Source organism: Mobula birostris, chromosome 6 (genome assembly GCF_030028105.1).
Source record: "Mobula birostris isolate sMobBir1 chromosome 6, sMobBir1.hap1, whole genome shotgun sequence".
Lineage (NCBI taxonomy): Eukaryota > Metazoa > Chordata > Chondrichthyes > Myliobatiformes > Myliobatidae > Mobula > Mobula birostris.
In genome coordinates, this window is record NC_092375.1 from 27,030,252 (window position 1) to 27,057,166 (window position 26,915).

General features: G+C 42.7%; 1 protein-coding gene across 1 annotated transcript in view; it reads right to left on the reverse strand.

Moving 5' to 3' along the window:
• The window catches only part of LOC140198880 (interleukin-10 receptor subunit beta-like), a 64,579-nt gene that overhangs the window by 24,387 nt on the left and 13,277 nt on the right, over positions 1-26,915 (reverse strand). Inside the window, exon 2 of the mRNA XM_072260065.1 lies at positions 10,844-10,961. Within this exon, the coding sequence (XP_072116166.1) occupies positions 10,844-10,961 (118 nt within the window). The remainder of the gene's footprint in view (positions 1-10,843; positions 10,962-26,915) is intronic.

Below are 26,915 nucleotides of genomic sequence, written 5' to 3' on the forward strand. Positions count from 1 at the left end.
AGTATTTTACCAAACCTCAGTCTTTTGGAGTAATTGCAGGTGCTTCACCAAGGAAACCCACACGGTCATAGGGAGAACATAAAATTTCTGTACGGAGAGCGGCAGGAATCAAACCCTGAATGGTGATCTCTGGTGCTGTAAAAGCGATTGTGCTAATTGAGATACTAACATGTCACCCAAACGTCTGCCATCAGGCAAACGTTACAGGAGCATCAAAACTAAAACCACAAGGCTACTAAACAGCTTCCTCCCATAGGCAGTCAGACTGCTAAATAGCTGCTCTACCTGACTCTGCTTTGGACACGTTTAACTTGCACTTGACACTTATAACTTGATTTGAACTGACATGTGGCTGTTGTGTTTTACTATTTATTGTTATGTTTATTATTTAGTGTTGCGTTTGTTATGTTATGATTGCACTGCTCCTGGGAAACGCTGTCTCATTCTGCCCTGCAGAGCTGATGTACGGTTAGAATGACAATAAAGTTTTTTGAATCTTGAATCTTGAAAAGATCTTTAACTCTTTGCTGGCCACAGGTGTGAGGACCCCCTAATCTATTTATTTTAGAGGTACAACACTGAACAGGTTCAATGAGTAGGGCGACCAGCAACCCACCTATTTAACACTAGGAGTCCGACAAGGTGTTTGCCTTCACTAGTTGTGGCACAAAATGTAAGGACAAGAGAGGATATGGTACAGCTTTATAAAATGCTGTATAAGCCACATCTGAAGTACCGTACAGTTCTGGTTGGCATGTTAGAGGAAAAATTATGATCACACTGGCAAGAGTGCTGAGGGGACATTGGGATAAAGCATTTCAGTTCTGAGAGGTTACACAGAACATAGAACAGTACAGCATAGTGGGCCGAACAGCCTGTTGCCTGTTCCTATTTTGTGCCAAACCAATTAAATTAGTAATCAAATGACCAACTAAATGAATCTCTTCTGCCGACACAATGTCCATATACTTCCATTTTCCTCATATTAATGTGCCTACTTAAATGTCACTTAACAGTCCCTACACGTCTATCTCTACCACTATCCAGGCACCACATTCCAGCCACCCATCACTCTCTGTGTAAAATACTTGCCCCTCACTTCTCCTTTGAACTTACCCCCTCTCACCTTAAATGCATGCCCTCTGGTATTAGACACGCTAGTCATTGAATAAGTTAGATTTACGTTTCTTGAAGCAAAGGACACTGAGGGCAAGTTGATGGATGGAGATAGAGTTGTAGAACACCACAGCACACAAACAGGCCCTTTGGCTTATCTAGTCTGTGCTGGACCATTAATCCAGTTCCATCCACTTGCATCCAGACCATAGACCCTCATTCCCTCCCCCTCATCCCTATACCTATCCAAATTGCTCTTAAGTGTTGAAATGGATCCCGCATCCACCACGTGCACTAACAGCTCGTTCCACATTCTTACCACCATCTGAATGAAAAAGTTTCTCCTCATGTCTCCTTTAACCCATGACCTCTAGTTGTAGTCTCACCCCATCTCAGGAGAAAACTCTGCTTGAATTTACCCTATCTACAACCCTCACAATTTTGTATCCCTTTATCAAGTGTCTTATTAATTTTCTACATTCCAGGGAATAAAGTCCTAATTTATTTAACCTTTCCACGTAATTCCGATCCTTAAGTCCTGGCAACATCCTTGTAAATTTTCTCTGCACTCTTTCAAACTTATTTACACCTTTCCTGTAGATAGGTGACTAACACTGCCCAAAATGCTCCAAATTAGACCTCACTAACATCCCAACTCCTGTACTCAATACCTTGATTTATGAATGCAATGTGCCAAAAGATTTCTTTACAACCCTATCTACATATGATGTCACTTTCAAGGAAGTATGGATTGGTATTCCCAGATCCCTCTTTTCTACCACACTCCTCAGTGCCCTGCTGCTCATTGTGTAAGATCTACCCAAAATACAACACTCACACATGTCTGCATTAAATTCCATCTACCATTTTTCTATTTGGTCCAGATCCTGCCACAAGCTTTGTTAGACTTCCCATTACCTCCCCAATCCTGGTGTGATTCACAAATCTGATGATGCAGTTTACCACATTATCATCCAGATCGTTGATATAGATGACAAACAACAACGGACACAGCACCAATCCCTGTGGCACACCACTAGTCACAGGCCTCTACAACCACTCCGTGGCTTCTTCCGTTAAGCCAATGTTTAATCCAATTTACTACCTCTTCTTGAAAGCCAAGTGACCAAACTCCCATGCAGGACCTTGCTAAAGTCCATGTAGCCATCATCTACTGCAATGACTTCATCAACATTCCTGATAACTTTCTTGAAAAACTCGAAGATTGGCTAGACACGACTTACTGTGTACAAAGTCATGTTGACCTTTCCTAATTAGTCTCTGTTTGTCTAAATACTTATACATCCGGTCTCTTAGAATACCTTCCAATAACTTTCCCACTACTGATGTCAGGCTCACCAGCCTATTCTTAAAGACTTTCTTAAACATTGGAACAACATTAGCTATCCTCCAATCTTCTGTACTTCACCAGTGACTAAGAGTATTTTAAATATCTCTGCTAGGTCCCCTTCAATTTCTGCACTAACCTCCCACAGAGTCAGAGGGATCACATTGTCAGGCCCTGGGGATTTATCCACCCTAATTTGCCATAAGACAGCAAACACTTCCAACTCTGTAATCTGTATAGGGTCCAAGACCTCACTACTGCACTTCTTCACATCTGTAGACTCTATCCATCTCCCAAGTAAATACAAATACAAAAAAATCCATTTAAGATCTCTCTCATCTCCTTCAGCTCCATGCATCTTCCAGAGGATCTGATCTTCCAGAGGATCAGTTTTGTTCCTTGCTATCCTTTTGCTCTCAATATATCTGTAAAATCCCTTAGGATGCTCCTTCTCCTTGTCTGCTAGAGCAACCTCATGCCTTCTTTTAGCTCTCCTGATTTCTTTCTTAAGTGTTCTCTTACATTTCTTATACTTCTCAAGTACCCCATTTGTTCCTGCCTGATATACCTGCTAAGCACCTTCTCCTTTTTCTGAACCAGGGCCTCAATATCTCTCAAAAACCAAGGTTCCCTGAACCTGTTATCCTTGCTTTTGATTCTGACAGGAACATAGAAACTCCACAGTCTCAAAAACTCTCTTTTGAATGGCTCCCAGCTATCAATTACACCTTTGCCAGAAAACAACCTGTCCCAATCCACACTTGCCAGATCCTTTCTGATACCATCAAAACTAGCCTTTCTCCAACTAAGAATCTCAGCCTGAGGACCAGACCTATCCTTTTCAATAATTACCTTGAAACTAATGGCATTATGGTCACTAGATACAAAGTGTTGCCCTACTCAAACTTCCGACACCTGCCCTGTCTCATTCCCTTATATGAGATCTAGTATCGCATACTCTCTCATTGGACTTCTATGTACTGATTAAAGAAATTTCCCAGAAATCACTTGACAAACTCTATCCCTTCTAGGATGGGGAATCCCAGTCAGTATGTGGAAAGTTAAAATCACCTATTATCACAGCCTCATATTTCTTACAACATTCTGCGTTCTCTCTACAAATTTGCTCCTATAAATCCCGCGGGCTGTTAGGTGGTCTATAATATAATCCCATTAACGTGGTCTTACCTTTTTTATTCCTCAGTTCTACCCACAAAGCCTCATTTGACAAGCTCTCTAGTCTGTCCTGTCTGAGCACAGCTGTGACATTTTCCTGACCAGTAATGCCACCCCCCCCCCCTTAAATTCCTTCCACTCTATCATGTCTAGACCAACGGAACCCCAAAACCTCAAGCTGTCAGTCCTGCTCCTCCTGCAACCATGACTCACTAATGGCTACAATGTCATGATTCCACATGCTGATTCATGACCTACGCTCATCCATCTTTCCGTCATTACTACTTGCATCGAAATATATGCAGCTCAGAAGATTAGTTGACCACTATGCTTGACCCTTTGAGTACTGACTTTGTATGTCAGCTTAACAACATCTTTCTCCACAGTAACTCCACTATCTATTCTGGCACTCTGGCTTCTATCCCCCTGCAACTCTGGTTTAAACCCCACTTGTGCAGTACTAGCAAACCTCCCTGCTAGGATATTGGGATATACAGTACTGTGCAAAAGTCTTAGATAGATAGATGTATATATATGTCCACAATCAGAGTCACATAAAGCCACGGGAGCAGGTGGTGGATGGTCACATAAGCAGCTGGTGCGTATCACAAGTTCTGGTTATGCAACCATTGATGCCAGGCAGACAATCGCTGAAGAGTATTGATAATGACTGGGGTCACCAGTCTTCTAAAGACACAGCCCAGAAGAAGGCAATGGCAAATCACTTCTGTAGAAAAATTTGTCAAGAACAACCATGGCCAAAACCACGATCGGCCATGTCGTACGACAAGGAACATAATGATGATGATGGTATAATGTTACAAGGAGCGTAGATAGAGTGGAAAGGAACAGATAGTCCCCGGTAGCAGAGGTTTCTACATGGAAAATATTGATAATTGATAAGGGGATAGAGGGAATCTGAATATATTGTCTGAAAAGTTATTGGACAAGAAGTATCTAGGCAAATATTTAAATTGCTAAGGCACAGAAGGCTATGACTCAAGTGCTGATAACAGATTAGCATAGAAGGGTACTATTGAACCCAATTGTTACCACTTCCTTCATTCTGAACTTCAGCATTCTGCCGATGTTAACAGTTTGGTGTGCACTGTTCTCTCTTCCCTTCATTTCTTAAATAATGGGGTCATAGTTGCTATCCTCCAATGCAGAAAAGCAATTCTAAAATTATAGAGCTACACACACAGAACACTGGAGGAAATCAGTAGGTTAGGCAGCATCCATGGAAATGAATCAACAGTCGATGTTTCAGAATGAGACTCTTCTTCAGGACTGGAAAGGAAGTGGGGAAGAGGTCAGAATAAGAAAGTGGAGGGAGCAGAAAAAGTACGTTAGAAGGTGATAGGTAAAGCCAGGTGGGTGGGGAGTGGGGTTGGGGGGGATAAAGTAAGAAGCTGGGAGGTGATAGGTGGAGAAGGCAAAGGGCTGGTGAAGAAGGATACTGATAAAGGGTTGTGTATGGTGACATGTATGTACTTCGATAATAATTTTACTTTGAACTCTAACTAGTCCAATGCACTCCGAACACACCTCCCTCACTCTCTCCACTTTAAACTTAAGCTAACTCAGCACTATGTGTCATAGTCCAGTCCATAAAGTCCATATTCCGGTTCACGGTCCGGTCCATCGACCCTTGCTCCAGGTTTTCCTATCTACCCTGTTTCTGTCCTTGTTGAGCTAATTGAGTCAGCTGATACTCATTGGGGCTGGCTGCATAAATACCTTCAGAGAGCAGGGTATGGCTGCTGGATTGTTCTTGTCCTTACTCCTTGGATCCCTTCCTCTGTCTTCTGTTTCCTCGCCTGAAGCCCTGCCTTGACTTGCCGGTAACTCTCGCCTCACCTGAAGTTCTGTCTCGCCTTGCTTTGCCAGAAGCCCTGCCTTGTCTTGCTGGTAACTCTTGCCTCGCCTGAAGTTCTTGTCTTGCCTTGCTTTGCCTGTAGTCTTGCCTTGTCTTGCTGTCTGGTCCTGGGGCTACCCAGTACCTAGCTCCCTTCCTGTCCCTTGCCTCCGCCCAGGTAAGCCAGGCCGTCTTGCTGTTACCTGGGGTTAGTTCTGTCCCTTGCCTCTGTTGGGTGGTGATCCGTGCCCTGCCCAGGAGGAGTCCAGCCTCCAGCCTCCTGCCAAGCCTCGCCTCATCTCTTGCCGAGCCTCGAGCCTGTAGATTTCAGCCTTGTCCTTGCCTAGTTCTGGGGTCCAAGTCAGAGGCAAGACCCAGGTACTGGGTCCTTGTCCGGTCTCTGGCTCAGAGTCCAAGCCCGGGCTCCTAGCTCTCTTGTTCAGTCCTGTTCCTGGTTTTCCTGTCCATGTCCTTGCCATCGCCCTGTATCCTAGCCCTGTCCCTAGTACTTCAGTGTCTGTGTCTTGCGCTTGGGTCCGTTCCCTTATGACACTATGCTGCCAAAATCTTAACTTGCACCAAATCCCATTCACCAGCCTCTCTTGCAATTGACGACCTACACTGACATCTGGTTAAGCAATGTCCTGATTTTAAGATTCACACTTTTGTTTTCAAACTTCCTCTTTAGCTTTTCTCTTCCTTATCTGTGCAATTTCCTCAGGCCCTAACAATGTCTAGAACCTCTGCACACCACTCCTGATGAGAAATGGCAAAAATAAATTGGTGAATATAGCTTTAGTGACCAAGATCCTAAGCTCAAAAATTCCCTTCCTAAACCTCTCTGGGTCTCTTTTCTCCCTTAAGATTCTACTTAAAACCACTCTTATCAAGCTTTGGACATTCCCTTGTTTCTCAGTATCAAGCTGTTATGAAGGTGTCTGAGACTTCTGTTATATTAGAGGAGCTAGCAATTTGTTACTGCTATAGCTTTAGGCAGTTGGCATAGATTACCCAACAGGAACCCTGGGGGATGGCCAACAAGTTCTACACTTGACTGACACTTGCTTCTCAAACAAACCAAGCAAATGAAGTTCTGGGAAATACAATTGCAGTCCCCACACAGGAAAGGTTGTGCAAACTTTGTCATGAGATCAGAAAAGAAAAATAACATGCAAGATTCCTACAAATGCTTTAACTTGCTAATCACAACCATAGCTCCAACTAACTAAAGCTAATAGGCTGGTCCTAGACTTATTTCCTGGCACAATTTACATATTACTATTTATGGTTTTATTACTATTTATGGTGCAACTGTAATGAAAACCAATTTCCCCGAGATCAATAAAGTATGACTAAAAACGAGAGGTCATTCATTTCAATGCAAAAAAAAAGTAGAAAGGAGGAGTAGTTTTTAAAATGGTGAGAGATTAATGTGTTTCAGAGGGAGCTAGATGTCTCTGTATATCAGTCTCAGAATATTAACATGAAGGTTCAGCAAGCAATTAGGAAGAAAAACAGAATTCTGGCTCATTTTATAAGATGACATGTGCACCAGAAATAAAGATGTCTTACTCCAAAAACATAAGCTCCAGGTTCAAACTTCAAGGTACATTTATTATCAAAGCATGTATACATTATAAAGCTTGAGATTCATCTCCTTACAGTCAGCCACAAAATAAGGAAACCCCAAAAGAACCCCTAATAATAAAGTCAATTACAGTAAGTATATACATGTATATTAAATAGTAAAATTAAAAATAGTGCAGAAACAAGTAATATGTATTAAATAGAAGTGAGGTAATGTTTATGGGTACAATGTCCATTTAGGAATTGTACAGCAGAGGGGAAGAAGCTGTTCCTGATTGCTGAGTGTGTGAATTCAGGCTTCTGTACTTCCTTCCTGACAGTAACAATGAGAAAGGGGCATGCCCTGCGTGTTGGGGGGGGGCCCTCAATAATGGACACTAACTTTCTGAGGCACCACTCCTTGAAGGTGTCAGAACTGTGTTCAGTTCTGGTCATCTCACTACAAAGCATATGGATACTATAGAGAGAGTGCAGAGGAGATTTACAAGGATGTTGCCTGGATTGGAGGGTGTACCTTATGAGAATGGGTTGAGTGTACTTGGCCTTTTCTCCTTGGAGTGACGGAGGATGAGAGGTGACCAGCAGAGGTGTATAAGATGATGAGGGGCATTGATCATGTGGATAGCCAGAGGCTTTTTCCCAGGGCTGAAATGGCTAATGCAAGGAGGCATCGTTTTTAAGGTGCTTGGAAATAGGTACCGAGGGGATGTTAGGGGTGAGTTTTCCACAGAGAGAGTGGTGGGTGTGTGGAATGCACTGCCGGTGGCGGTGGTGGAAGTGGATACAGTAGGGTCTTTTAAGAACCTCTTAGATAGGTACATGGAGTTTAGAAAAATAGAGGGCTATGTGCTAGGGAAAGTCTAGGCTGTTTCTACAGTAGGTTACATGGTCGGCACAACATTGTGGGCCGAAGGGCCTGTAATGTGCTGTAGATTTCTATGTTCTATGTTCTATGATGATAGGTCAGCATCCTGAAAGGTTAACTCTATTTCTCACTCCCCAAATGCTGCTGAATTTTCCGTTTTCTGTGCTCCCTACATAATTGCACAGCTCTCTGCATTTTCATCCTTCTCTATCCCTTCCCCAATGAAATACATACAAGTCAGAATTCCCAAATTCATATTTCACATTAGAACTAGACAGCAAAATAAACACTATTTCTCACAAATGATTTCCATACATACACAAAATGACTGCCACAAAAAAAGAACAAACTTCATGACATACGTGAGTGAAGATAAACCTGCCTGATATGGATATCTATTGCGGTCTGAGAGTGGGAAGGGGGCAGGGAAGAGGGGATTCATGGCTGGAAAAATGGGAAGGGAGAGGCGAGGGAGCAGGAAACACCAGACATTCTGTAATGTTCAATAAACCAATTTTTGGTTTCAAATCATCTTGCTGGGTGCCTCAGTGTTGGATGTGTCTGTACCCACATCACCCCTGACACTCCTTCTCTGCCACCTGTCCCACAGCCCTCCACCCTTGCCACTCCCAACATCCTTTGCTCCAGCCAGATTTACAAACTTGCTGTCTGCTCTATGTTGACAAATACAGTACTGTGCAAAAGTATATATATATATATGTGCCTAAGACTTCTGCACAGTACAGTATATGTATGTAGCATTCATAGGCAATGATTTATTTTTCATAGGAAACAGTCAAACAGAGATGACCAGATAGCTTGCACGGTAGCATCACGTTAGCAAAACACTTTACAACGCCAGTGGCCAAGGTTCAATTACTGCCACTGTCTGTAAGGAGTTTGTCTATTTGCTCTGTGACCACATGGATTTCCTGCACATGCACTGGCTTCCTCCCACATTCTAAATACGTACAGGTTAGGGTTAGTAAGTTGTGGGCATGCTACATTGGCACCAGAAGCATGGCAACACTGCAGGCTGCCAACAGCATATCCTTGGACAGTGTTGGTCATTGATGCAAATGGCACATCTTAGTTGTATGTTTCAAAGTACATGTGACAAATAAAGCTAATCTTAAAAAAATCTTAATTTAGGATATACTTTGTTGATGTACAACTGCCTGAGCTCCTCTCTGACCGTATCAATTGAATTCCTTACACCAAATATTACCGGAACACATTCCACACTGATGTGCTGTTGTAGAGGTAAAGCCAACTGCAACAACTTACCCAGCATCACCCCATTGCAGAATCAGAATCAGATTTATTATCATATGGTGTGAAATTTGTTGTTCTGCTGTGCAAGACATAAAATTATTCCAAGTTACAAAATAAATAAATAGTGCAAAAGACAAATGATGAGGTGGTATTCTTGGGTTCATGGACCATTCAGAAATCTGATGGTGTAGGTGAAGAAGCAGTTCTACGTGTACTTGTAACTAGACACCAACAAAAAGCAGAAGAGAATTTTATCTAAAGACATTATTTTGCAAATTAAATCTGAAAAGACACTATAGGATCAGTAACTTTAAATTCCTGGATGTTACTATCTCAGAGGACCTGTCCTGGACCTGTCACATGAATGCAACTGCAAAGAAAGCACGACAGTGCCTCTACTTCCTTTGGAGTCTGTGGAGATTCAGCATGACATCAAAATCCTTGACAAACTTCTATAGATGTGCAGTGGAAAGTATACTGACTCGCTGAATTATGGCCTGGTATGGGAACACCATTGCATTTGAATGGAAAGTCCTGCAAAGGTTAGTGGAATTGGCCCAGTACATCACCGGTAAAGCCCTCCCAACCACTGAGCACATCTAAATGAAATGCTGTCATAGGAAAGGAGCATCCATCATCAAAGATCCTCACCACTCAAGCCATGCTCTTTTCTCTCTGCAGCCAATAAGGAGAAGGTACAGGTGCCTCAGGACTCGCAACACCTGGTTAAAGAACAATTAGTACCCTCAACCATCAGGCTCTTGAACAAAAGAGGAGAACTACACGCATCTATTGAGATGTTCCCACAACCAATGATCTCACTTTAAGGACTCTTCATCTTGTTTTTCATGCTCTTGTTATTTATTGCTATTTATTTATATTTGCATTTGCATTGTTTGTTATTCATTGATCCTGTTTACAGTTACTGCTCTATAAATTTGCTGAGTTTGCCCACAGGAAGAAGAATCTCAGTATTGTATGTAGTGACATGTATGTATCCTGATAATAAATATACTTTGAACTTTTAAATGTGATTATAGGCATCCGTTAGTCTCATGAGACCATGGATTTGCGCCTTGGAAGGTTTCCAGGGCGCAGGCCTGGGCAAGGTTGTATGGAAGACTAGCAGTTGCCCTTGCTGCAAGTCTCCCCTCTCCACGCCACCGATGTTGTCCAAGGGAAGGGCGTTAGGACCCATACAGCTTGGCACCAGTGTCGTCGCAGAGCAATGTGTGGTTAAGTGCCTTGCTCAAGGACACACACACTGCCTCAGCCAAGGCTCGAGCTAGCGACCTCCAAATCACTAGACGAACGCCTTAACCACTTGGCCATGTGCCAACACGTGATATACTGTATACTATAGCAAATGGTACAGTGTACTCATGAAGATATAATTTTTAAAAAAACACTGAATAGATAAGAGTTCTGAAAATCAAAATTTCTTCAATATTAATCTGTTTTAAACAATTTACAGCTGTATAATTTTGCAGGTATGGACTCACTTCCCTGATCGGAACCTTCAGGATGATAATCACAGGTGATTGATTCAGAGCTGTAGTAAATCCTGCATTAAAATAATTTAAGAAAGCTATTTGGCATTAAAAAATTAATCTCTTACTTTTGAACGGTGTATGTCAGTGGACCATCTTGGGAAGGAACAGGATTCCATCTGAGTACCCTCTTGGATTGGGTCAGGCTAATAGTTACATTTTGTGGTTCCGGGATCTTTCCCAGCACTGTGCAAACAGAAAGTAACAACACTGAAATCTTAATTTCAAAGAAAAAGAAACATTTTAAAAATTCATAACAAGGTAAAGAGTAGGACAGAAAGCTAATTATTGAACAATGGGTCTATCGGACTCCGAGACAGAAATTTGTAATTGTGCATATTTTGATCCAGTGCTAACTTTACATATCTACCCAGTTCTCAATAGCAATGCAAATTTGACATTATTCATGATCAAAGAAGGCATGGGATTAAGCACAAGCTCACTTTGGCTTCTAAATACCTAGATTCCAGAACATGTGAGCAAGTCACAAGATGTCTATTAATAATCCCATATCAACAGCATGCTCACATTTCTAATTGCATTGAATTATTTGAGCTACCTTGAGGATCAAAATCTCCAGTGGAAAAAGTCAGATGGCTGTACACACCTGAAAAGCTTTACCTGTTGTTAGAACTAAAAGCCTTCTTAGGTTGACAACTAGATAGAGTTAGAATTGGGTGGAGATGTGTACTGTATGTTTTATTTTTTTTACATTTAGGAATTAGAATCTACACGACACGCTGTTGTGGGAAAGCAGCATCAAAGATCCTCACCACCAAGGCCATGCTCTCTTTTTGCTGCTGCCATCAGGAGAAGGTACAAGTGTCTCAGGACTAGCACCACCAGGTTCAACAGTTACTGTGGGTAGCTCTCACTACCTATTAAATGCTCCCAATGGCATATGCCTCAAATAGCCTCTGACAACTAAGTCCAGCTCCTGGCTTTCACATGTGGCTTAGCTACTAAGCCCAGGGGAACCATTTCTACTGACAGGAGAAGGGCCAAATGTGAATTACTGATGCCTTAAAAGCAGTTGCTTCAGGCAGATGGGACTCGTTAACCATGGTATCTAGGAGAAGAAATCTCGAACCTCCACTGCCTGGCGGTTATACCCACTCATGGGTAAGGCTTCGGGTGTAAAGTTCAAAGAAAGATCCGGAGCTGGAGTCACTCAGACAGTCCTACACCGAGTTCAACGTTGACTGGCAACTCCTATGACACTGTTGGTATCAAACAGTATCAGTCTCTGCCGTTCCTTTGGGTTCATCAGATGCGTGAAGAAGAGAGCTTGCTACATGGGCAACAGCCTGCTTAGGCTTGTGTATCTCAGAACACAACATGCATATTTGACCCTGACTGATGAAGGCCTCATGCAGACAGATCTATAAATACCAACAATTAGGGCTTATAGGAATCAGGATGGGAAGCCATGATCTTAATGAGTGAGAGAGTAGGTTCCTTGGGATTAGTGACTTGTTGCCACTCCTATCAAAATATTTTTCATGTCTTATCTCAGATAATTACAACTGGCCTCAATATTAATAAGTCTTGTGCTGGGGAGTTGGGTGATAGCTTGCATATCTAGACAGCCAGGACGCAACATCCATGGTCGACCCTGACCGACAGGCCTCACCAACTCACTACCCCTCAACCATCAGGCCCTTGACCAAAAGAATAATAACCACACTCATCTATTGAGATGTTCCCTCAATCAATAATCTCATCTTAAGGACTCTTTATCTTGTTATTTCATCTTGTTATTTATTGCTACTTATTTATGTTTACACTTGCATAGTCTGTTGGCTTCTGGCTGATCTTTCATTGATCCTGTTTCTAGTTACTCCTCTATAGATTTGTTAAGTATGTCTGCAGGAAAAGCATCTCAGGGTTGTATGTGGTGACATATATGTACTCTGATAATAAAATTTACTTTGAACTTTACTTTGAGCTTTGAACTAAAAACTGCTGCTCATATTGAAATGCCTTACTATGAATTACACTTGAGAGCAAAAAATCGCATCTTAAACGATTTCCAATTCATGCAGATACTAGGGAAACAATAGAAAGTCTAGTCTTGATTCCTTAGCAATGAAGAACAGATGGAGGCACTCTCCAAACCACTGCCCACGAATAACTTGACCGTTTATGGAGACCACTGATTTTCAAATGGTCGTGTGCTCATTGCATTCCAGGGCTTCTGCTTTTAAGGATGGAGAATGGGATCTGACCTTTTGTTTCAAAGTGAAACTATCCCAATGTTAAAATCAGGAAGTTTCCAGTGTAAGGCAGTGTAATATTTAAAAATTCCCTTCTCAATGACAGAGCTATCTGAGTATTCAACTCTGAATTAGAAGATTTAACACCACTTCAGGGAAACGAACATATGATCAACATTGGTCACTCCAATACTGCATGAAGGGAACACTGCTTTGTCTTGAGGAATAAGGAGAAGGTATTTCAGGCCAAGACCCTATATCAGGACTGATGAAGGGTCACGGCCTGATACGTCGACTCTATTCCTTTCCGGAAATGCTGCCTGGCCTGCACAGCCCCTCCAGCATTTTGTGTGTGTTGCTCGGATTTCCAGCATCTGCAGAATCTCTTGTGCTTTTGTCTTAAGAGCAGATTTTCTTGATAGAACACATACCAAAGCCTCCCTTTGAACCTCTAACATTATTTGGAGAGTACGGGAATTTTTCTAACCAGTTTCACTGAAGTAGTTGATCTGATCATCTGTCATGCAGTTCTTTGAGGGATTTTTGTGTACTGGCATTTTCTACCAAGTTTTCTTGTGTGGCAATGGTATCTTTCTTCTAAAAAACTTAACTGCAGTAAAATCTTTTGTAATATCCCAAGGTTGTGCAATACTCTATATGAATGCAAGTCTTTGTTCAATAATGTAGCAGCTAGCATGATGCTATTACAATTCGGGGAGCAGGAGTTCAGAGTACAATCCTGGCGCCCTCTGTAAAAGAGTCCGTATGCCCTCTTTGTGGAATCCGTGGGTTTTCCCCGCACGCTCCAGTTTCCTCCCACAGTCCAAAGGGTGGGTTAATTGGTCATTGTAAATTGCCCCGTGAATTAGGTTGGGGCTATTTAGTGTTGTCGGGGGTCTTTGGGCGGCTCTGCTTGATGGGCCGGTAGGGCCTATTCCCCACTGTACAGTATTGCTAAATAAATAAATACCCCAAGCCCCGAAGGCTTTGAAGAGTAGACACATTTCTCACATCTGAGTGTACTTTGGAGACAATTATCCTCCATGCTCATCCAAAGTACCTGCATACATTTTGGTGCACAAAAGCAGAGACCAATTACTGGCTATGATGTTCCTATTCACACAAGAATACCTTCCCCCACATTAATTCCCTAAGAACAGGTAATCTTTTTGCATTCTAACTTTTACAAACAAAATTCAGGTGACTTTCCATGCAGAGGAATAAACAGTCGACGTTTCAGACCAAGGCCCTTTATCGGTACTTAACTATCCCGAGGATGGGCCTTGGTCCAAAACGTTGACTATTTATTCCTCTCCGTAGATTTATTTATTTGTTTATTTTTACTGAGATACAGTGCAGAACAGGTCCCTCCGGCTCTTCGAGCTGCGCCGCCCAGCTACCCCCGATTTAACCTTGGCCTAAACACTGGACAATGTACAATGACCAATTAACCTACTAACCAGGACGCCTTTGGACTTTGGTAGAAAACCAGAATGCCCGGAGGAAACCCACTCATTCATGGGGAGGACATACCGTATAAACTCCCGACAGATGGTGTCGGAACTGAATTCCGAACTCCGACGTCCCAAGTTGTAATAAATTTGTGTTAACTCCACACTGCCATGCCACGTTCCTCCACGTTCCTCCAGAAGGTATTTCAGGCCAAGACCCTATATCAGGACTGATGAAGGGTCTCGGCCTGATACGTCGACTCTATTCCTTTCCGGAAATACTGCCTGGCCTGCAGAGCCCCTCCAGCATTTTCTGTGTGTTACTCTGGATTTCCAGCATCTGCAGAATCCCTTGTGTCAGGTGATTTCCCATCTGTTTCTCTTGAGGTCTTAAATTTCTATCTCCTAAACAGTGAAATCTGAAGCATGGGGTCTTTATTATTTTGTATATGCAGCCTGATACTTTATTTATTTAAGTGCCAAAATTATCAGGCTGCATAAAGACCCCATGCTTCAGATTTCACTGTTTAGAAGATTGGTGTTTTTCTTACCTTTTTATTTAGTTCATTGCCAGAATTAAGTAAACACCTATCCCCTAAATAGTGAAATCTGAAGCATGGACCCCTGCATATACCAGAAACTACAGCATATTATTCCATTTCTTATCAGGGCATATCAATAGTACAAGCCTAAAGATGAGCACCATCTGACATACAGGCAGAATCCCAGAGCGAGCTCTTCTTATGACCCTCTATTTTTCTAGGCATGGTTCTTTATTAAGCATTTTACTGCATGATCAATAATCAGTTAATCACAAGCTCCATTCTGGACAGTCAATGATTGCCTGAAGTGAAAAGGCTGGTTGCCACAGCGCATTCTGACAGGATGTCGATGCTGCTTCTTAACGACAGATCAGGAAGGCTCTGCTTCAGTTAAACACCTTTCTGCCTTGGCGGAGAGGGAGAGGGAGAGGGAGAAGGAGAGGTTCCTCTAACAAGAAATCTCTCCACCTCGACACACTGGAAAACATGAACTGCTTTTCAGGAGCTACCTACCAATGAAGGCAAACATCAAGGCAAAGTTCTGATAATTGTCAGTGCACGAACACAATTTTTGAGTGAAGAAAAGCATTCTATTTAAGTTCAAACAGAAGAAGAAATTAACAGGCAAATGGAATAAAATGGGAGCCCTCTTGAATAAGTTTAGTAGTCCTATTGACTCATGGGAATTACTGGGCCAAGATTGTCCAAAGTGGAGCAGGACTGGACCAGTAGCTTTGAGAACCTTGTATCCATCCATCGGAAGTGCAGGAGAGCTCAAAATAAATGGCAGAAGGAATGCAAATCATCCACCCACTCATCACGTCAAACATCACCTGAGGCAAAATCTCTCGCTCCTGTACTGGCAGAACTGGAATGGAAGCAAGTCATTCCCAGTGCCAAAGAACGGCTGATTCAGAAGTGAGATGTCAAACTTTCTGAATTATTTACTGAGATAGAGTGCTGAATAGGCCCTTGTGGCCCTTCGAGCCAAGCCTCCCAACAAACCCGATTTACAATGACCAATTAAATTCCCAACTGGTATGTCTGTGGACTGTGGGAGGAAAGCAGAGCACCCAGAGGAAACCCAGGCAGTCACAGGGAGAAGATACAAAACTCCTTTCGGACAGGGTCGGGTTCAAGTTCAAGTTTAATTATCATTCAACCATACATGAATATAGTCAAACAAAACAGCGTTGCTCTGGGGCCAAGGCACAAGACGCATTGCACAGCGTACAGCACACAGCACATATGGTTACGATAACAGAAAATGTACAGTCACAAAGACAACAATATAGCCCTAGTCCCTGAATGGCACGGCCTGTGGAATGATGGTCCATGGGATGTTGTCCTGGTCCAGCTTGCTCTTCCATAGAGTGAACACTGGTGGGCTAGCCCCCAAGACAGATGGACTCCAGTGTACCTGGCACGCCTCTGCTCTCTCCACATCTGCGTCTCCTCTCCTGGACGGCTGCAACAGGTGGCAGCGTGGCATGCAGGCCTGTTCCTTGCCACGACTAAGGCAGCGCAGCTTCCCCGCTGTCAGTCTCGCCAAATGAGCCAGTGACTGAACTTGCAGTCCCTTACATTGGTAATGTCCAACAGGGTCTTGCAGTCACAATAAAAACATCCTAGACAATCACCGTCAACCCCCTCGGTACAAGTCCAGGCAACAACACAGCAATGGTCACAAGTCCAGCTTCTTTGCTGTCGAGCAGCTCGCTAATGGGATAGTCCTGAAATACCCAATGTTGTTAATATCCAGTAGAGCCTTGTGATCGTAAAAGAGACATAAAGCATGAACAATACGCCTTTGCGTGCATTCGGAGTGGCTGCTGCCCCAATCTGCACGGGCATCTTTCTGGAAAAGTTGGTAATATCAATATGCTTGGTATTGATGTGTGGCCTCGGTTGCAGCGACTACTAGGCCTGAAGCCATGCTGTTGCCTGTCTACAGGCACCAGGAGCGAGGCGTCGAAGCCACTACACTCCACCAAGGTCAGTGTGGTGCAGCGCCCAGGCTGAAATCAGTGCTGCCCCAAACCCCAGTGTTCGCTCGGCAGACGCCAAGCTCTGTCGAGGTCGAAGGCAGAGTTGTGCAACATTCAGTGGACTCAGACCCTCAAGTCACGGTGTCACCTGTGTACAACCACCAGGAGAGAGGTGTCAGAGCTGGTTTTCTCTAACAGGGGTGGCGTAGTGTAGCATCTGGGCTGCGGGAGGGAAGAGTCGGAGCCAGTGCGCTCCACTGGAGGTGGTGTGGCATGGTGCATGGAGTCCAGGCTGGAGTCAGACTTCCCAGTGTTTGCTCGGCAGAAGACAAGCTCTTTCGTGGTCGACTCTGTCATTCATGGCTCGAGTCTGGACTCTTTTATTGCGTGGCTGTACCTTACTGATATCTTTATGTTCCTGCTATTTTGTACTTGCTATGTGTGTTTATTTTATGTGATGTAATGTGTTTTGCACCTTGGCCTCAGAGTAACACTACCTCGTTGGCTGTATTCATGGACATTTGTGTATGTTTGAATGTCAGTTAAACTTGAATTGAATTGAATTACAAAAGCTATTGTAAAGGCAATAGCTTTAAGTTGATCCATTGAGCAACTTCATCAAACTAGTTTGCTAGTTTTTTTTGAGTTTGAATACACTTTTTCATCTGTGTACGACTTGCAACAAGGTAAAAGTAAGATGTGGAGAACATGTCGCACACGCGCGCACACACAGTCACACACGGGCACACACAGTCACACGTACATTTTCAGAATTCAACCAACGTTAGCAAAGGAGAGCAGGTGTGGTTTAGGACAGATGGCTCCTTCAGAGATACTGATTACTTGTGGTTTAAGAGTAGGGAGTGAGAATATAAATCTAAAGAGTTTATGCACTATCTGAGCAGGAGTACAGAAAGAATTCTAGCCACAGTCCTTCCAGAAAGATTTCAAGACCTTAGAAAGGATACAAAGGCACTTCAGCAGGATTGACCACAGACGAGAGATTTCTATTGTGCGGAGACTGGAAAAGTTAGGACCATAATTCTTGAAATAGAACTGGTCAAGAAACAAGCTGATATAAAAGCTCTTCCCTTGGAGGGTCAGACACCCTGAGCCAATAGGCTGGTCCTGGCATAATTTACATATTACTATTTAATTATTTATGGTTTTATTACTATTTAATTATTTATGGTGCAACTGTAATGAAAACCAATTTCCCTCAGGATCAATAAAGTATGCCTATGACTATGACTATAAAAGGATTTCAAAATGATGAGAGGTTTTGATGGAGCAAAATAAAATTCTTCACTGAGTTGCTCAATAAGAAAAGAGATTGTTTCTTGCCAAGCCTCGTCAGGATACTTGCAAATCATTTCCATTTCCTTTCTAAGGCCTCTCCAATTATCTATAGGGGAAATGAGAGGACTCGCTCTGAGTTGTCAGGTTCCAGGATACTAAATCTAAAAAGCTGAGGGAATACAATACTTCAACAAATTTTCAAGCGGAATCAGAAAGGTCCTTTGAATCTGCAGATTTGAAACGGGAACAAAGTGTAACTGCTGGTATGACAAAGAGTATGCAGATATGACTTATATGAAGAATGTGGACGACATACACAAAATGCTGGAGGAACTTTGCAGGCCAGGCAGCATCTATGGAAGAGAGTACAGTCGACATTTCAGGCTGGAACCCTTCACAGGACTGGAGAAGAGGAGTTGAGGAGTAGATTTAAAAGGTGGGGGTAGGGGAGAGAGAAACACCAGCTAATAAGTGAAGCTTGGAGGGAGAGGGAAGAAGTAAAGAGCCAGGAAGTTGATTGGTAAAAGAGACAAAAGACCACGGAAGAAAGAAAAGGGGGGAGCAGCACCAGAGGGACGTGATGGGCGGGCAAGGAGATGAGGTGAGAGAGGGAAAAGGGGATGGGAAATGGTGAAGGAGGCATTACTGGAAGTTAGAGAAATCAATGTTCATGCCATCAGGTTGGAGGCAACCCAAGTGGAATATTTGTTCCTCCAACCTAAGTGTGGCCTCATCACGACAGTGGAGGAAGCCATGGATAGACATATCGGAACGAGAATGGGAAGTGGAATTAAAATGGGTGGCCACTGGGAGATCCCATTCTTGCTTCCGTGGCCTTCTGTCTCATTCACCTATCAACTTCCAAGCTCCTTACTTCATCCATCCCCCTTCAAGTTTCACCTATCACCTTGTGTTTCTCTCTCCTCTCCCCGCCCCCACCTTTTAAATCTACTCCTCAGCTTTTCTTCTCCAGTCCTGCCAAAGGGTTTCGGCCCAAAACGTCAACTGTACTCTTTTCCATAGATGCTGCCTGACCTGGGGAGTTCCTCCAGTATTTTGGGTGTGTATTGCTCAGACTTCCATCATCTGCAGATTTTCTCTTGTTTGTGAAGAATGTGGAGCTGCACTTTATGTGGAGGCTGAACATATCAGAAAGGTCCATTGTCCCCTAAAGCAAAGTTGGCTCACCAAACCAGAATTTCACCATACTTTGTTGCATATTTAATATATAAGTAACATTTGAGTTATTTTGTCATAGTCATAGTCATACTTTATTGATCCTGGGGGAAATTGGTTTTCATTACAGTTGCACCATAAATAATTAAATAGTAATAAAAACATAAATAGTTAAATAGTAATGTATAAATTATGCCAGGAAATAAGTCCAGGACCAGCCTATTGGCTCAGGGTGTCTGACCCTCCAAGGGAGGAGTTGTAATGTTTGATGGCCACAGGCAGGAATGACTTCCTATGTTGCTCTGTGCTGCATCTTGGTGGAACGAGTCTCTGGCTGAATGTACTCCTGTGCCCAACCAGTACATTATGTAGTGGATGGGAGACATTGTCCAAGATGGCATGCAACTTGGGCAGCATTCTCTTTTCAGACACCACCGTCAGAGAGTCCAGTTCCATCCCCACAACATCACTGGCCTTACGAATGAGTTTGTTGATTCTGTTGGTGTCTGCTACCCTCAGCCTGCTGCCCCAGCACACGACAGAAAACATGATCGCACTGGCCACCACAGACTCGTAGAACATCTTCAGCATCATCCAGCAGATGTTAAAGGACCTCAGTCTCCTCAGGAAATAGAGACGGCTCTGACTCTTCCTGTGTTCAGACAGCCTCAGTGTTCTTTGACCAGTCCAGTTTGTTGTCAGTTCGTATCCCCAGGTATTTGTAACCCTCCAACATGTCCACACTGACCCCCCAGATGGAAACAGGGGTCACCAGTACCTTAGCTCTCCTCAGGTCTACCACCAGCTCCTTAGTCTTTTTCACATTAAGCTGCAGATAATTCTGTCACACCATGTGACAAAGTTTCCTACCGTAGCCTTGTACTCAGCCTCATCTCCCTTGCTGATGCATCCAACTATGTATATATAGGTTGTTGAAGCATTCGTGTTCATTTAAATAATTCATTACAAGTTATTTGGATAAATATGTGAATAGTATACGGTATCACACTACCATCTGATACGTGCGTGCCTCGCTTAAAGTAAATATGAAGTTAAATTCACATTTCGGACTTCTGTGTCTTCCTTTGGATTAGTTCAATGTTTAGAAGTCATAAAGTATAACATACTCTCTGGCTAAAACTCACTCTCATTCTGCAGATCGCCTCCATTTCACTTACTGATCTTTCCCATTTTCATTCTCAGCCTCCAGCTTCAGACAGTCAACACCAATCCTCATTTATCCTTAGCATAGCTCCATATAAACAGCAACAAAACGACATTTTACAGAGTCATAGAACATAGAACACTACAGCACAGAAACAGGTGCTTTGGTCCATAACCGAACCACTATTCTGCCTAGTCCCATCGACCTGCACATGGACCATAACATTCCATACCCCTCCCATCAATGTAACTATCCAAATTTCTCATTCAGGATGAAATGAAATCTGCATCCACCACTTCTGCTGGCAGCTCATTTCACACTGCCACCACTCTGAGAACAAATCTCAGAGCCCAGATATTTTTAGCAGATTCACCTTCTCACCTTTCACCCTTAACCAATGATATCTCGTTCAAGTCCCACCCAATCTCAATGGGAAAAGCCTGCTTGCATTTACTCTATCTACGTCCCTCATAATTTTGTATACCTCTATCAAATTTTACCTTATTCTCCTAAATTCCAGGCAATAATGTCCTGACCTAATCAGTATTTCCCTATAATTCAGGTCAGGTCCCGTAAATTTTCCCTGTACTCTTTCAATCTTATTTATGTCTTTCCTGTAGGTGGGTGACCTGACCTGCACCCGATAACTGCTCCAGATTAGGCCTCACCAACATCCTATACAACTTCAACATAACATCCCAACTCCTGTACTCTATACTTTGATTTATGAAGGCCAATGTATCAAAATCTCTTTATGACTCTATCTATCTGTGACACCACTTTCAACAAATTATGGATCTGTATTCCCAGATCCCTCTGTTCAATTGCACTCCTCAGTGGCCTAGTGTTCACTGTGTAAGACCTGCCCTAATTTGTCATCTCAAAGTGCATTTCCATCCTTAATTCACAGAATATCTCTGTAAGACAAAGCAACACACACACACACACACACACAGTCTTGGCCCAAAATATTGTCTGTTTACTCTTTTCATAAGAACATAAGAAATAGGAGCAGGAGTAGGCCTCTGGCCTGTCGAGCCTGCCCTGCCATTCAATAAGATCATGGTTGATCTGGCCATGGACTCATCTCCACCTACCTGCCTTTTCCCCATAACCCTTAATTCCCCTACTATGCAGAAATTTACCCTACCTCGTCTTAAATATATTTACTGAGGTAGCCTCCACTGCTTCATTGGGCAGAGAATTCCACAGATTTTCCATAGATGCTGCCTGGCCTACTCAGACCCTCCAGTATTTTGTGTGTGTTGCTTGGATATCCAGCAGCTACAGATCTCCTTGTGTCTGTAAGACAAGTTCTGCATAAACAAGTTCTCAGATGTCTAATCACAGAAATTTGGGAAATAAAAAAAAAATGCCAAATATTTTTCAAAATAATTAAGTTTGCCAAACAAAGATTCTACTTAAAGTACAGAAGGTGAGAATCATTTTTTCCCTTGGAGGGGGTATCCAAAACAAGAGGCATAGATACATTGTGAGGTTAGGTGGCGTAGAGGGGATGTGAAGGGGAACTCTTTCCTCACACAGAGTGGTATGAATCTCGACCATGCTCCCTGAGGAGGATGTGGGCACAGGGATTCTCAAAGCATTTGAGAAATATTGAGACAGGCACTTTAACCCCAAGACTTTGAGGTCCACAGATCATTTCAATTAAATGGGACTAGTATTGATAAAAGTGTGTGGTAGTTAGGGTTAGTGTTAGTTGTGGTGGGCGGATGTGCTTGTTTCTATTGAATACCAATACCAGCGTTTATGTAGCACATGAAAGTAATGTAGCAGACTCTTAGTAGAGGAGGATCTAACAAACTTAATGGCTATTTTTCCATTATTATCTCATCTTCTTCCTAATTAGGTTTTGCAATCAGAGGTCCTTCTCTGCAGAATATTACTTAATCAGCACTTTCTCCACATACACATATTATTTTCAATTTTTTCTCTCTGCTGACAATTTTGATAAGTGTTGAACCTAATTAATGGCAATATTAAAAGCCTAAGGTATTGATCATAAATTTCTGTAAACTTAGTTCTTACTGTAGTTTAATCTGCTCTGTTGAGGAATCAATTGGCAAAGCCACATGAATTTTAGCTCACATTTAGAAATCTTCTTGGTTTAGATTCATTTCATTTCCAAGTGTTAGCATGCCCCCCCCCCACCAAAATGCCACGGTAACGTAGCAGTTTTCATAACGCTATTGCAGCTCGATGTGTTACAGTTCCGGAGTTCAGAGTTCAATTTTGGTGCCGTTCCGTAAGGAATCTCTGTACGTCCTCTCCTTGAAACACATGGGTTTTCTCCGGGACCTCCAGTTTCCTCCTACAGGAGTACCAGGTAGGTTAAACGGTCATTGCAAAATTGTCCACGATCAGGGTAGGGTTAATCGGGTTTGTCGGGGGTTATTGGGTGACATGACCTGAAGGGCCGGAAGGGCCTACTTTGGCTGTATCGCTAAGTAAAATGAAAAACGCCTTTCCTGTTTCCCCACCACCACCCACTTCCAATAATCTCCAAGAAGATTCACAGCAACCTCCCAAAAATATTTGGGCTCTGAGATTTGTTCTGTATAGGTTTCCTGCACAAAAAGGCCATGGTATTCCCCAAACACCAACAAAGTTACTGTAAAATTTCCCTATAACTGATTTTTAAAAATGACTAGCTAATAGAAGGCCAAGTTCTCTATAATCTCATGGAAAAGCACGAAGTGGTTTTAAGTTCAAGTTTGGAGAGGGTGCAGAGGAGATTTACAAGGATATTGCCTGGATTGGGGAGCATGCCTTATGAGAATAGGTTGAGTGAACTCGGGCTTTTTTCCTTGGAGTGACAGAGGATGAGAAGTGACCTGATAGAGATGATGAGAGGCATTGATCGAGTCAGAGGCTTTTTTCCCAGGGCTGGAATGGCTAGCACGAGAGGGTATAGTTTTAAGGTGCTTGGAAGTACGTACAGAGGAGATGATAGGGGTAAGTTTTTTTTTTACACAGAGAGTGGTGAGTGCATGGAATGGGCTACCGGCGATGGTGGTGGAGGCGGATATGATAGGGTCTTTTAAGAGACTCCTGGACAGGTACATGGAGCTCAGAAAAATAGAGGGCAATGGGTAACCGTAGGTAATTTCTAAGGTAAGGACATGTTCAGCACAGCTTTGTGGGCCGAAGGGTATTGTGCTGTAGGTTTTCTATGTTTCTATAGTGCAGAAGAGGCTCACCAGGATATGACTGGATTTGAGAGTATTAGCAATGAGTAGTAGCAAATGCTCGCAGCCCGGAGGTTGGGGACCATTGATCTAATGTTTCCGCTGCTTCAGTTGCCACCTCCTCTACATTAGTGAGACCAGACATAAATTGGGTGAGCACTTTGTCAAGCACCTTCACTCCACCCACAACAAACAGCATTTTCCAATGGCCAACTATTTTAATTCTAATCTCCATTCTCATTCCAGCATGTTGGTCCATGGCCTCCTCTACTGCCATGATGAGGCCACTCTCAGGTTGGAGGACCACCTTATATTCAAACTTCAAAGAACATTTATTATTAAATTATATAGAGTATATAACTTCGTAATTTGTCATCTTGGAGACACAATAGAATCCGTTAAAAGAAAAACCCACTCAACAAGATAAAACATCAAATGTATGAAAAAAAGGACAGATTGCACAAGCAATTAAAAAGTAAACAAATACCATTAACCACCGAGTCCACTGCTACAGATTCAGTTCAGTTCAGTGCTGAAGCACCCCAATCAAACCTCAATCAAAAGAAGTAAATAAAAACACAAGGAACATGAAATGCTGAGACTCCAGAAATGAGTCTGTAACTGCTGAGCTCATTCAGCGCTGATGTGAGTAAACCCCATCCAAAAGCCCAATGACTGCAGGGTGACAGCTCTACCTGAAACCGTTGATGCTGCCTGGCCTGCTGAGTTCCTCCAAAATTTTGTATGTGTTAATTTGAATCTTCAGCATCTGCGGAATCTTTTGTGTTAATGTATTTACTTTTTGGGAAACTGCATTCATTTTGATTAGTGTATGGTGACATTTTTGACTCAATTGCTTTTGCTCAACTCTAATAGCTCAATTTGGTTAAATAAAGCTTTTGAATCAACGTTTCTCGGGCTTCCAGCCAGGTATAGGTATTGATCATAAACAACGTTTCAATGACAAACTTTGCCATCTTCTGCAGGGATGAATTCTTCTTCATCTCTGAAGAAGGCAGAGTTTGTCACTGAAATGTCGGTTATAATCCTGAAGGTCCAAGAAGAGTTTATTTGTCAAATACACTGGGAAAGCACTAGATCCTTTTTCAAGGCTTTTGTATGTTCTCAATCATCTCCAACAAGGGCCTGAAGGTATATTCTTAGTTTTTCTGTACTTTAGCAAGAAAATAGCAAATTGGCATGTTTTGAATACACTACACGATATTTGCAACCTAGGACTTCCTTTATTAAGTGCTCTATTTGAAGCAGATGTTTTAATAAAAGATGTTTGACACCATTACATCTCTTAAAAGGTCAGAAACGTGGTATACTGTATATCAAAACTCAGAGTGACTATAAAAACATGCTCACGTATACCATGACATGCACAAAACTCCACCATGGATGGCCCCAAGCACAGCTGTTAAAGGAGGAAGGTAGGGAATGGGGCTAGCAAACCTATCCATTTAAAAATGTCAACAGAAACTCCAAAAACCTCATCCTTGGGAGAGGGAGGGTCTTCGCCTAGAAGACATATGAAGTCATGTGTTGAAAACAGGAGGCACAGGGCCAAACAACCTTCTATCAATCCAGGATAGAGGACTGTGGCGAGCTACTGTTGGCAGCCTTTACCCCAGTCAGAGCGATGGCCTTAAGAATGACACGCACATACAGAATTCAATTCATCCACTATACATTCAGCAGTAGCAACTGAATCCAGATGCTTGGCTTCAATTCAGCTTGAATGAATATTCATCAGTACCATAAAACTAACTTTTTCCCATATTTACTGTACTCCCCGAAAGTGTTCAGCTGGCCGTAACTATGGTGACGAAAGAATTATAGATGTCTCATTCTAACTATGTTGGGAAATAATGCAATAGCAATAGCATATGATTAATTCAAGAAACTAAACCTTTTACAACCGCTTTCGTACTGACTATTCCTGTGTGTTTGGAATGAAATTCAAATACATTAATTCATCTCAAGGCAGTTGGCTTTACCATTCATTTGATGGCTGTGCTTAATGTAATCCTATTCACAAGGCAAATTATTGCAATCCATATGGAATTCTCAGGGTCTCACCTGCACACAGGTCAGATTCTATTGGGCTTTATAATAACCCTTTCCAACAATATCCTGGTGCAAAGGTTTGCTGATGCTATTGAGCAGGGTTTAAGCTAGATTTGTAGGGGACTGGGAACTGAAGTGAAGAAACAGAAGATGGGGCGGTCGGCACACAAGTAGAGACAGCTTGTAGGAAGTTTGTGAGGAAGGACAGGCAGGTGAGCAAAGATGCACTTGACCTGATGGTCTGAGCTGTGTCTATTTTAATATAAGGAGTATAATAAATAAGGCAGATGAACGTAGAGCGTGGATCAGTACATGGAACTATGATGGTGAGGCCATTACAGAGACTTGGATGTCTCAGGAGCAGGACCGGCTGCTGAACGTGCCAGGCTTTAGCTGTTTAGGGAGGAAGGCAAAAGAGGTGGGGGTGTGGCATTGCTAATCAGGGATAGTGTCATGGCTGCAGGAAAGGAGGAAGTCATGGAGGGAATGTCCACTGATTCGGTGTGGGTGAAAGTCAGAAACAGGAAGGGGTAAATAACTTTACTGAATGTTTTTAATCAATCCCCACAATAGTAACAGGAGCAGATTAGAAGACAGAATCTGAAATGGTGCAATAACAACAGGGTTGTCACGATGGGAGATTTTAACTTTCCTAACATTGACTGGCATCTCTATAGAGCAAGGAGTTTGGATGGGGTGGAGTTTGTTAGGTGTGTTCAGAAAGGTTTCCTGACACAGTATATGGATAAGCCTACAAGAGGAGAGGCTGTACTTGATATGGTATTGGAAAATGAACCTGGTCAGGTGTCAGATCTCCCTGTGGGAGAACATTTTGGAGGTAGTGATCACAACCCTATCTCCTTTACCACAGCACTGGAGAGGGATAGGAGCAGACAATTTGGGAAAACATTTAATTTGGGTAGGGGGAAATATGATGCTTTTAGGCAGGAACTTGGGAACATAAATTGGGAGCAAATGTTCTCAGGGAGATGCACAGCAGAAATGTAGCAAATGTTCAGTG